General features: G+C 42.4%; 1 protein-coding gene across 4 annotated transcripts in view; it reads left to right on the top strand.

The window, feature by feature from the left end:
- The window catches only part of LOC130678838 (steryl-sulfatase-like), a 469,951-nt gene that overhangs the window by 218,955 nt on the left and 237,514 nt on the right, over window positions 1-13,482 (top strand). The window contains exon 10 of one of the 4 annotated variants that reach the window (XM_057496236.1): window positions 3,974-4,267. The exons of the other annotated variants lie outside the window; for them this stretch is intronic. Within the exon in view, the coding sequence (XP_057352219.1) occupies window positions 3,974-4,122 (149 nt within the window). The 3' untranslated portion in view covers window positions 4,123-4,267. Of the gene's footprint in view, window positions 1-3,973; window positions 4,268-13,482 lie in introns of those variants that run through there. 4 annotated transcript variants of the gene reach the window in all.

Here is a 13,482-nt window from a genome sequence, read left to right as displayed (position 1 = left end):
GAGAGGAGGGCTCCCAGCTAATTTCACATGCAAATCCCTCCTGTTTAACGGTTTAGGACACACTTATGCTGAAGCCTAGCTGGGGCCTTCCCTAGATCATTTTCCTCTAATTCCAACAGAAGTTGCCACGTGCTAATGATGTCTTTCGTCCCAGGTAGGACCGAGGTGGGCTGAACGGGGCTCCAAGCCCGTGTAACTGAACTTGGTTTCTTATGGCTGTTCTGTCCACTGACATTTTGTCCCAGACATTATTCTCTGTCATTCTGAATCAGTTTACAAGGGTCTGATCGATGCTGGGTAAACAAATAAACGTTGTGTTTTTGAGCCAGTTCAGAGTGATCCAAGCAGAGGTAATTGCATTACTCAATGGAGGCTCTGTCGCTTATCACTGGACAGATGGAAGCGTCCTGTGGTTAAGACGCACTTTGCTTCTGTTAAGGGCCAGATATTTCTTGCAATGCTTGTAAGAAACCCACGTTACCCTCCCCGCTGTGAGACGGCCTGCAGCCAGTCTGGGAAATCTGGGAAAATGTGAATGGTGAAAGACCTACTTCCTTCCATGCCTGGCCTCTAGTTCTCTTACTGCAGATATCTGGGGCACTGGTTCAAGATATCTGTGTCAGGTCATGGTGTCCGGCGAGGTCAGCATGGACAGTAGTAGGTGGAGGTGGAAGGAAGCTCCTGGTGACTGTCATGGTGCTGCTGCCGCAGACACACCTGGATCACACTCCTCTTAGGCACCCTGGGCTAGGATCCTGGGCTCCCAGGGAGGGGAAGCCAGCACGGCAGTGAGGAACAGGGCAGTAGGTCCCCTGATGCAGGGGCTTGAGGAAAACTGCTAAAAGGCAAGTTGTGGGCACCAGAGTTGGCAAAAAGGATCAGCTGGGAACGTGGCACAGCAGTACGTGTCGAACTGCAAATCCATTTACCAATGGATGTGGCAGGAATTCAGTCTGTGGCAAACTGAAGACTTAAAAAAGAGAGAGAGAGAGAAAAAAAATGCACTAGAAATCCATCTCCAGCTCAACTATTCCTTGCAAGGAAAATCATATTATTGTTGATGGTTTTCTCCACCATCATCCTTGAAGAAAATTACACACTCACCGAATGTCCATTTAAAAACAGATTCCGTCAGCCATGTGTGGCTGATTGAATCTGGAGTTCGTAGGAGGGAAATTGGTTGATGAGAGAAGACAGAGGGGACTTAATTTGGGGGAAATTATTGAAAAGATTTATGTAGTGGCAGAAATGGCTGTAACTTGGAAGGCAGCCAAAAAAAGCTGCATCAGAGGAATTAAAAGGAAATCAATACACGGTGAATAGGTTGCCTGCAAAGAAAACAGCGTCTTTTGAAGTGTCTGGAAGCCATGACAGCATTTCAATGGGAAAATAATTCAGGTGCACATTATTTTTCCCTGATGAAAAGTTTTAACAAATAAGGGTTCAGTCATGGAGTTTTACCTTGATGCTCTTTTAATTTTTTTATACCAGCCAGAAACAGTCTGACAGTTTGTACAAGAGCTACTTTATATCTGGAGTTTTCTGTCCTTATCAACCTTTGGCACTGTAAGGCCAGAGGAGGCAGATTACAGTGCACGAGACAAAACCTGTCCGCCGCCTGCTTTTGTTGATAAAGTTTTATTGGAGGGCCACGAAACCCATCACTTTCTGTATTGTCTGCAGAGCTATAAGAGCAGAGATCTGTAGTTGTGACCCAGACCACATGGGCCACAAAACCTAAAACGGTTAGTCTCTGGCCCTTTATGAGAGGTTTGCTGCCCTGCACTGGGGCAAAGTGAAATTCCAAAAGTCATATGGCTTCCTTCCTTCCTCAACTGCGTTGTTCAATATCCTGGGAGGGTATGAATGTCAGAACTCATCTCAAGAAGTACAATATGTGCCACTGTCTAATCTTGTCCTTAAAAGTCTCCAAATTTTTGAAAAGAGGAGAATGCATTATCTGCTTCTTTGAGCAGGGATTTATCTCTGGGTAACAAAGTGATGGATGAATTGTATTTTATTCTTTATACATGTATGTTTTTTGCATTTTAACAAGAGACATGCAAGTATATCCTCTATAATAAATATATATATATATATATATATATATATATATATATAAACGTAGAAACTTGTACAAATCTCAGAAAAGAATTCTTTCTCCCCAGTCAGTAGGGGGTGGGGTTGGGTCTCGGGCACAAATCAACATGTAAGGAGTATCTTCTGTGTTAAGATAATGTTATATATACTCCACAATGATGTGATGTTATGATTTATAATAGAGGCCAAATAGTTATTTTGTCTTTGTGATGATTCCTGGCCCAGAGCTTGTAAGACCCTTTGAACATCCTAGGGCGTTAGAACAATACAGGTGTTTCTTATGTGGATGAGGTAACTTTGGGAATGCACCTAAGGATGGCGTGGTTAGGAAACTAACCTTAAATAGAGGGTCAGAACTTTCAGTCCCAACCCCAAGGCCTCCAGGGAGGCTATGAAGGGGTTAGGAGTCAAATCAGTTGCCAATTGCCAACTATTTAGCCAACAATGTGTATGGTAAGGAGGTTGCCCTTAAAACCCAACAGGAGGGGGTTTAGAGAGCTTCCTGGTTGGTGAATGCGAAGAGCTGTGGGGAGGGTGACTTACCTGGAGAGGTCATGGCATCTCCAGGTCCTTTCCCCACGCCCCTGACCCTCTGCGTCTCTTCCGTCTGATGTTCCTTTCATCATAAGCTGGTGATCTAGTCAATAAAATATTTCTCTGACTTCAGTGAGCTTCTCTAGAAAATCAATCAAACCCACGGTAGGGGTCATGGAAACCTCAGATCTATACTGTCTTCAGAATGACAGGTGATATAACCTGGATTTGGGATTGGCATCTGAAGTTGGGGGTGGGGAGAGTGGTTTGGAAGGACTGAACCTTTAACCCTCTGGGATTGATGCTATTTCCTAGATAGCATCAGAATTGAATTGAGTTGTGGGACCCCCAGCTGGTTTCCTAGAATTGTTTCATGGTGTGGAGAAGAAAACCACACACACTAGGATTGGTGACCAGAATCTTATAGGACAGTATTTTCCTGGATTGAGTATTATCATAGTTAGTTCTGAAGACTTGAGTAATTTTTTCAATATGACTGTGTTTGCGAGGGAAGATTAAGAGTTGGATCTAAACCTGACTTTCATGTTTATGGTCTATTCACTGTGTCACATATAAACATTATCAAGTACTAAATGAATCTGAAACATTAAATGTAAAGAAAGAAATACATTACTAACACATCAAGAGCACCATATACTCCTCTTGGAGCATTATATATTACCAGAAAAGACATGTATTTCCAGATAAACATGCTAACAAATAATAAAGAGTAATTGAAGTAATTTTATGGTCATAATCTCCATGACAAATGTGTCTACTAGGTGGGCGTTCATATTCGTAAGTAAACAATTGGAGGATTTTTGATAGACATTTGATTATGGGGTATTATTTTCACTAGAGTTAAATTAGGTCAGATGCTTGTCTGGTGCACTTCAAAGAGTGTTAGTAAGGTTTTCTAGAACAGTAGTTCCAAATGTGTTGTCTGTTCAAGGCTATCTTTGTGAGATAAAACTATGTGTCCACTAGCAAACGGCTGAGCACATTGGAAAATTCAGTCAATTTGACTTATTTCTGTACCACAGAACTTTTCAGGGCCTTTTCCAGATTATTATTCTTTGTGAATATTGAGGACAGGGTGGTTTTAGGAAAGTGTGGAGACATTTTTTCATTTGCCCCAATCGGAGGGTGGTGGTCATATTATTATCCAACGGTTGGGGACTAGGGATCTTGCAGAACGTCAAGTACTACCCAGGATAGCTCCCCAGCAAAGAGTTACTCAGCCCCAAATATCAACAGTGCAAAGTTGAGAAACCTTGGATTTGGAAAGACCGAGAAGCTCTACTAATGTCCTGTCGTCGTATTTCACGCTCTGACCTAGAGGCACTTCCCAGAACTCCAGGGATCTACAAAATGCTGCTGGAGGGAATGCATCCAGGACCGTGGGGTCGTGTCTCTGTGATCCGTGACTTGTTGAAGCACGTCTGCATGAGAACTGGAGACGTCCCTGTGAACCAGCTTAACATCTGAAGCTTCCCAGAGGCAAGCCTTTCTGGGAACATCTGGTCAACCAGTGCAGACCCAGTATTATCAGGTTTGTACTGAAAGACTCCTAACAAACACCCCCTAGGAGAAGAAGATGCCTAGAAAAAGCAGTCGCCCTATTAATGGTAATCGTAGGAGGGAAATAAGGATTTTGAGTGATTCATATCCGGAAGTTGTTTCCAGCCCTCTTTAAAGACACAAAGATCAACTTTAGAAGGAGACAGTTTCTGGATGATATTTTCTGCCCCCAAGGGATAATAATAAAGGTTGTGAAGGTTAACTAAAGGGATGTCCAAGTTTATGGGGCATGTTTCCTGGAGCTCAGTGACTCTGGAATAAGAAGGGAGCCCGGCACTAAGACAGGACATGCCCTGGGGCACAAGCCTAGCAGTGGAGGGATGCCATGACCCTGTTTTACACCAAGACAGGAAGCTCTCTCCCATCTTCTGCCGCCCTAGGCTGTGGTCCACTGCCCAGGGTGGGCTTCAGTTGTGTTCTGTGCCTCTAGGGTGGTTCCTGGCAGTGAGCAGGAGATGTCAGTGGTGGGGACCATGACCCAGACGTGGGAAAGCTGTGTCCGGCATGGACGGGGCATGTGTGTTGCAGTGTGCTGGCAGGAGCGATTTGTTTCTGAGTTTGCGTGAGATGATCATCTTGCCTTCTTAGCACAGTTGTAAAAGGCTGAATAACTTGGATGACGACAGTGAACCAGTGAAACGTGCCTTGTTGTATCAGGAGGCTTTCCAGGTGACTCGGGAAAACAGAACCAAGAGAATTCAGTTTAGATTATGATTAAATCAAATATGGACACATAGAAGGATAAACCAAAGTAGGGAATGTTATAGAGCTTTAGCAAATGTCTAAATGACTTAGAGAGAGTAACTTCTTATCTGGCAGGACGTGCAAATGACAGGTGGTTACAATGATAGTAACTATTAGTAAACATAAACAGTAGGAATTGTTAGTAAAAAGAATGTGCATATAGTTCTTTCTCCTATGCCTTGTCCACCACTCTGTTCCTCCCATGTTTCTTCATTCCATGTGTGTTAATTGAGCACCTATTGTTCTGATTCTGGACCCAAAGTTGGGAGCATAAAAGTGAATGAAGCACATTCCTTGCCCTCTGAAGTTCATAAGCCATATGAGCAACAGACACATTCAGGAAAGAACAACATACTAATGGCCATTCTGCCGTGCTAGATGCTGTGGTTTTTTTGGACAGAGATGGGATGATTTTTAATTAAGTCAGGGGAGTGAATTGTGGGCTCCACTTGCCTTTTATCTGACAGTAGAGGTGGATATGAACAGGCTGTTCAAAGGAAATAGAGAGATGCAAACATTAAGTCGTAAATGTCCACAGCGTATGTCAGCTGCCTGCCAGACGTTTAGTGGGGCTGGCGTGGCTGAGCAGAAATAGGCAGAGGGAAGTGGCAGGTGGGGGCATTTCACCAAAGGCCTGCAAAGCCATGCACGTGGGGATAAACAGTCAACATACCTGAGTAACACTTGTCTTTTACATTATTTTAATTTCATTTTCATCAACAAAGACTTGATATATATACATTTTTTTCCAATTCAGGTGAAAAAATGTTCTTTCTTTGCCATTGTCTTCTTTACCTTTCTATTAACCAAGAAGTGAACCCATTCATAGGTGACATGAAGCCCAAGAGATTCAAATACCCCAAAACCCATCCTCTGTGCATAGTAATTTCCTGGGGGGGAGCAAGGCCATCTTTCAGAAGGACTGGAGTTGCTGGCAGCCATTAGCTTGAACCAAACATCCCCCCGTATGCAGAATGCAAATCTACTTGTCTTCCAGAGACGAGACCCCAAAGAAAGCAGTAGGTTTCGGGACCCCTGGGCGGTCACGCGACCTCAGACGGTCAAGTCATTGTGCTTAGTTAGCTCTTCTCCACCTGCCAGCAGCTGTGCTCACGTTTGTGTCTCCCCCAACTCAAAGATGAAGAATTAGGCAAGATGAAAAAAAAAAAAGAATTAGGCAAGATGAAATGATGTTTCAAAGTCACACAGCCCATGTTGCCTGCAGGGGAAGAGCTTCAGTAAACCTCAAGGTTTCAGGCACCTGGAATTCCCAGAGTGTGTGATCTGGCTTGTCACACGTGGCTCTGGGATTTGGCAGTGGTTGATTTCATGCAAAATAGAAGAGGGAAGAATTGTATTTAATAGGAGCACAACATGTTCAGAAAATCCATAACCTGTTGTGTTGCATTTATAGGAAACTGATTGCTTTTCTGTATCCGGTGTACTAAGTGAGGTGGGATTTGATGGACAGGTAGCAAAAGATGGAGCTGCTGGACTTTTCTCGAACCTCAAGACACTAAGCCAAAGAGAGAGCAAAATGAGAATAATCCATCCTCAAATGGATCCTATAATCTGGAGTAGGGAGTGTATGTTCCTCTCACTGATCCATTTGAATCGGTTAGTGAACGATATCGGATTGATTCAGAAACAGTGTGATAACCAAAGATACTTCTCAGTTTGTGTATGAATACTTCCTTGTCTGAGGGCACCTGAAGCCTGACTGAAGTATTTCCTGGGACAACTGGTATCGGAAGTACTGCATTTTCTAAAATGCAAATTCTTTGAATTAAAAAAAAAAAAAAAAGCTATTTGGAGGTAAAATTATTCAAACGCTTTGGTTCATAGCTAAACACTATACGTATTTTTCCAAAATTCAGTGGCATTTATAGAAAGCATGTGGATTTCATTTACATGCAAGTAGTCTTACTTACTTAGTAGTATGTCATGTCCTACCTAGCATACTCTGGAACCTTAAGGAGTAGGACTGTGGAAATGGCAACTTTTGCCCATCTTTTTATTAAGAAATAGGTACTTCTGTATCCACAATTTTTCCTCTGGACCTGCCTAATTTAGCAGGTGTTTCCATGGGAGAATTGCTGGGCTGCAGCAGGGCAGGGACCCCACTGGTTTTTAAATTAGCCTTTGCTAGAAAGCTGGGGTTTTTGTTATAGTGACGGGCACTGTAGGAATACTTAAACAAAGCTAAGACATTCCTTATGGTGTTTTTTTGAAGAGTTATGATAATCTTGCTCATATCATGTCTTACCAAACAGAACAAAGCTTATGATCATTCAGTTAATCAACAGCCCATTAAAGTGGGGAATCATATCAAATGATGAATGCATTCTTTAAACATACTTTATTTTCAACTTATAGTACAGGAAAATGACCTAGTTGGTAAATTCTACATTTTGTGTAGCATCCCCTGAGTCCCAGTTCAATTATATCTATATCTGTATCTATATCTGCCAGGAATTGAGCCTGTTTGCAAATTAGCCAGACTATTTTATGGAAGAAGTGGTTCTGCTGATTATCCTGACAAGATGATTAAATCCAGGTCATTGTAGAGAACTTCCACTGTGATAATAAAACTAATAATTTCTTATTTGGGTATTTGTTATTCCTTGTCCCACCTCTAAGTTAGGAATCCCGGAACACAGCAGAGAATTTTAGGAATGAGACATCCTAAACTTAAGACAGTGTTTTTAGTCACATTCTTTTGATTTGACCTTGAATTATTATGAATTGCTAATTCATACTGCGTGTGCTGCAGGCATGAACTTGGAAGGACAGAGGCCCTCTTTTGTTCTTTCCGTCCTGTGATCATATATTGATTTTACTCCAAAACTGTCTGGTCATGTTCCCCAGGCAGCAAGCTTCACAAATGTCAAACAAACACAATATGACATGATAGGGCAAAATTTGTGTTTCCGTCCCTCTGTTCACAGAATGAAAAGAGAGGGAAAATTTTGAACTAAAGAGAATATTGAGCGAGATGTTTCCAACTCTTGTGCAGGCAGATGATCCAGGTTTGAAAACATTACATTTTGCGCCCCATCCCCTGAGTCCCGGTCCTGAACAAGTAGACTTATTTCATGAAAGAGAGCTCAATGCACAAGCAGTGGTTACAGGAAAGGAGTAACACTTCCCCAAAGTTGCCCTCCTTGGGCTTCTTGTTTCCTTCTGCAACGTGTACTATGATTTGTTTGACTAACCAATCGATGATTGGGTTAACTAACCAATTTAGAATGCTTCTAAACTTTCCTCTATTCAAAAAAAAAAAAGATGTGGTGAGTATGTGTAACTCTGGGGAGAGGAAATTCCAGGGCAAAATACCTCTAAAACCAAAATCAGTCAAAGGGAGAAATAAACTTTAAAACCTGTTTATTGCTTACAAGCAGCGGTCTGGGGTCATTTCTCTCTCCTGCTCCGGCAGAAGCAGGCGAGACCTCCCCCAAACCTCTCAGGTTCAGATAAGCCCTGAGTCGCCCAGGTAATTACCCACTGGTATGGAGATGAACTACTTCTCTCCGCCGCTTAGGAACGCCTGTTCATATGGAGATGCGCTAAAGCCAGGGGAGAGATGCTAGAATACTACAGTCGTACCCACAGTATGTTTGTACGTCTGTACATTTGTCTGATTATATTCTAGAAGGTAAACTCCTCAGGTGGAATTCATGAGTAGATGGACACGCGACTTTAAGATTTGGGTATCTTTATCTAACTGTTCTTCTGTATACATCCATTCACACTGTATCCTGATATAACGTAATACCGACATTTTTCATCGATGTCAATCCAGTTGTTGCAACAGGGACATTTTTTTGATCCAAATGCATGAGGAAACTCCTTTTTTAAACTCGACTCATTCATTTAAAACATAAATGCATGAAACATTTTCCTTCATTGCCACAGATGGACTTTCCCCACCTCCGCCCATTATTCTCACGATTCTTGGTGAACTTGTAGGTTGTCTGAAAGTATATTTTTGTTAAATTTTAATTGAAAAGTAGGGTCCATAACTGAGGAAAATTAAAATGTTTGCAGACTATACAACTATTTATTTGTTGGGAAACTTTTAGTTCTGAGTCTAAGGAACTGAACAAAATTGTTAATATAGCTCAAAAGTAGAGGCCTTTGTGTTCAATGTTCTCTATTGAGCTCCTTATTGTTATGGAGAAGATAGAAACATTAGGATGACTTAAGCATTTACAATTTTCCTAACAAAAGACCATTCCATCTATTTTGGTTATTAATATTTATTGAGCATGTCTGCATAGAAAGAACAAAGGTAGCCCAATGATTCTTTGAAATCAAATGAATGATTAGCATGAAATAAAAACTGAAAGTTTTCTAAAGCCAAATGAAATAAAGAGATGTTTAAAATTTGAAATATATGTTATAAAGAAAGTGTTCCCTAGGCATGAGAGTAAGAAATAGCATTCTACCTGGAATTTCAGTAAAATCTGTTTACACGGCATGGCCAGAATGTATTTAAATGCTTCTTTTACCTCCAACCTCCCTGAGTTTGATGGACAGGCTGAAGCTTCATGACAGTCTATGAACTATAGTCTCAACGGGGCTTGGTGGGTAACATTAGTCCACATTGCAGGACACTCTTTGAGGGACACCAATCCCTGTGACAAAGTTTCCAGTCAGGTACAGGGTCACCCCAGTGAAAGAAATGCAAGAGAACTATTTAAGTGTTAAAGGGAATTAGACAGACACTAGGACAGCCTGTGTCCTGGAAGATAAGCATCACAGTAGAGAGGGTTGTCCTACAGGCCAGACCCTGGGGCACGCATTCCTGGTAGGGCTTGGAAACGGATGCCTAAACAGCCAGGCAGAGAACCTTGACTTGTGCAGCTGGTCAGGTGGGAACTCCAGGCGACGCCAGGCAGGTGTACTAAGCTTCAGTGCCCATCCTGTGTTGTTGCCAGACTGTCTTCTTTTCACAAAGAGAGATGTCCTCGGTACTGACTGCGATGACCTGCCCCCTACCACCTGTTCCAAGCAGCGGTATCTAAGACCACTGTCTTCTTGCCATCATGTAGGGTATGTTTTCCTGAACCACAGACCAGCTTTGCAGCTCTCCAGAAATACACAGACCTATGTGAGCACCTCCAGCCAGGCTGTCCCAGGTCTCCCTCTAACCAAAATGATTCTGGAAACCCTGTTCTGGAAAAAGAAGGAAAGGAGGGTTCAGAGAGTCTCATCAGCATGTTCTGACATTTTTTTTTTTTCTGACATGAATATCTTATCAGAGGCACTAGTGTTTGCCAACCACAGAAAACCTCTTGCACAGCTCAACAAAGTAAACAGGTCATTACAGGGAGACTCCAGCGTCCTGCAGAAACCTGAGGGAGTGTAGGCAGCTGCCCCTCGTGAGGAGCCAATGGTGCATGGCAAAGACTTTGGAAAACAGGTGTTAGCTCTCCCCACCCCCACAACCCCTTCCCACATGGTCTTGTCGAAAAAAATGTACTTCTTTGTAAGGAGGTAACAGATGGATATGCAAATTCTCTCTTGTTCAAAGATATTCAACTGGCCACTCACCCCCCTACCCCACAAAAAGGAACAGTTTTGCTTCATTTATAAGTCCTCTCTTCATATAAATGTGTGCTTTTCCCCTACTTTGAGCCAGTTATGACATCTGAGTCTCTTGTTGATTAATGAGTAAACTAAAATCATCAGCATGTTTTTATTTTTCATTTGCATAAGAGACATGCTTTTCCTTTTATTCTGAAAATCCTCTTTCCCCTGTCCTGCTCTTACGGATTCTGCACGCACTCATGGAAACGCAGTGGGTTCGTCCCCTGCTGACTTTGTGTGACCTCCGTTCAAAGGAACAGTGCCTCTAAATCTCCAGATTCCTGGTAGAGAAGAAAATGTCTGTATGTGTCTATCTGGTAGCATCCCACCCAGGCTACAATTAGGAATGTCCAGAGGTGAGCCCTCCAGTGCCCACATGTTTAATGGACACAGCACGGTTGGTTGGATATTAGAGAAGTTCTCAGGATTGTGTGTGTGTGTGTGTGTGTGTGTGTGTGTGTGTGTGTGTGTGTGTGTGTGACTGTCTGTCTGTCTGTGTGTCTGTGTGTTGCGAATGGTTGGGAATGGTTCTTGTCCTGAGCAGATATTCAAAAGGAGACTCTCATGGATGTAATGGCTATAAACATAACTCATACATGCCTTGTAGAATTAGGGTATCCATGAACAGGATCGAGGCATAAGCCATATGCGCTTATTCATCTCAGAAAACTTCATCAAATTGTGTAAAGCCGTTGCTAGAAGCGCTAGTGCAGAGCAGAGATGCAAGGCAGACACATGGCTCACTCTCATTCACATTATCGTGTAGTGTGTGAGGTAAAGAATGACAGGTAAATGTCCACGGGCTCCTGGAAAAGGACCACATGACTTCCTGGTGGAGGGCATTAGATATGGCTTTATAGGGTATAGCAGTCATTGTGGGCCCTGAATAAGAGACCAGGTGGGAACTGGGGTAGGGTACGGGGGTGTTGGGGGACAGCAGTACAATACCCTGTATAAGTCAGCCGGAATCTCTTCGTTGCTTAGAGCACACCCTTCTGGCAGTGAGACACCAGGACAACTCAGTGTCCCCTTCCAACTCCGTGTCTCTTTAAGTTGTAGCTGGATGGTGGATATGCAAACTCTACAGAACCCCTTAGAATTTTCTCCTGACTGGGTAAAAGAGGTCGCCTGCATTTGCAATTCAATCCCTTTACTGCAGGTGCATTTTTGTCTTTTCTTTCAACAAATAGTAACATCTGCTTGCTTCCCTCCTATCACGTGCATGGAATGAAATCTTTCACATATATTTATATTACATGTGCTCAAGATCAAGGCTTTACCTTCCTCTGAAAATTTATCTTTTATGAAGCCCATTGGCAGCACTCTTTTTTTGTTGCAGTTTATCTTTCTGCAGTTAGGTACCAGGTTTAGTGTCCCCTATTTCAAGAAACCATTTCCTATTCAAGGGATACTTTGAGATTCAAACTCCTGTCTCCAGAAGGAGGAATCCGGCTGGCCCCATTTTGGTCACAATGTTTGCCCCTGATCTGATCCACTAGCAGGATGTGGACCCCCTGATTGTGTGAGAGAGGAAATTTTAAGACAAAATGGGTTATCCGTATGTATTTTCTCTTACAGCTTGGAGTCTCCCAATGGAGTCATTTCAGCCTAGTAAGTCCTTGATTAGCCACTATGTGCCTGGAAGTTCTGGTTTATTTCATTAGCATAGGCAGGACCCTATATAATGCCAGTGCAAGATAAAGGCAAGGTGTAAGCCTCGATTTACAGAAACCTAGAAATCCTTTTAATTGATGACATATTTTTTTTTTGCCCCTAGGAAACTTTCACCCTGTGAATCTGATTCTAAGGTAGTTTAAATTTTAGGAGAAACAGCATTTGGAATTTGTTCTATCTCCAGCACCACATTTTTTAAATTATAGGAGTTCTTTTGCTTCAGGTTTGGTATGATAAAAATTATTTCCCATTTCTCCTGGCTGTTTTATCCTCTTAACACTATGAAACCTTTTCTTGTTTACTCATTCCTCTGTGATTCTTGAGGTGAGGCAACAACATAATAGCCTTTCCGTCCAGCCTGGGAGACAATTCGGTCCCTGTGTTCATGTGGAAGCATCTTAACAGTAAATCTCAACCCTGAGGGCACAGAGGAGTCGAAAACACCCTGACAGATGAATATCTTTCAGCATTGGGAAGACAGCACCCAACAAAGGGAGTCTCAGTTAGAGGCACAAGTGTTACTAGCCTTGCACGCTAGCAGAAGCAAACCCAACAGATTTGAATTTAAATAATTCTCTGATCCACTTCTATGGGGTGTAGGGGTCAGCGATACATAAAATGGCTAAATAGGAAACAACGAGCATAGGGAAGAGTCCAGATAATCCCACAACACCCTGGAGAAGGTGGGGAATCACTGGGCTTTAGCCCAGACCCAGAGCTAAATTAAAGAAAACCAGACATCATTTTCTAAGTTCAGATTGTTTTCATCTCAAGTGGATATCAGCAGTCGGGAGACACAGGTGTTCTCCAAATCTCTCTGCATTGGAAAACACGAGTACGGAAACTGAAAACATTTGTGAAAGTCGGGAAACCATAATTCAGATTTTTTTCTGGTTCTGCAAAATCAGTACTGTATTCCATCGTTTTGTTCCCTTGTCATGGAAGCTGACGTCCTCCTCAAATACACGTTTTAAGTGAAAGTCCATCTTTTAGAGGGGAATGGCCATCCAGAAGAAGGACACAGGCAAGCTAAGGAGGAACTTTTGTGTTTTCTTGGTCTTTTCCTTTAGAAGGACAGACAGTCAAGAAGATGATCAGGGTTTCAAACAATTGTGAACATGCTACAAATGCATTTTCTCTGAGCAATTAATCGCGCATCCATTGAGTACCAATGCTCATGAAACTGGTAACTAAAGATGAAGATGCAACATAAATAAATTCATGTTAATCACAATCTTGTAACCTCTTAGGTATTGG

The sequence above is a fragment of the Manis pentadactyla genome, chromosome Y (genome assembly GCF_030020395.1).
Source record: "Manis pentadactyla isolate mManPen7 chromosome Y, mManPen7.hap1, whole genome shotgun sequence".
Lineage (NCBI taxonomy): Eukaryota > Metazoa > Chordata > Mammalia > Pholidota > Manidae > Manis > Manis pentadactyla.
This window is presented reverse-complemented; position numbering and strand designations above follow the sequence as displayed.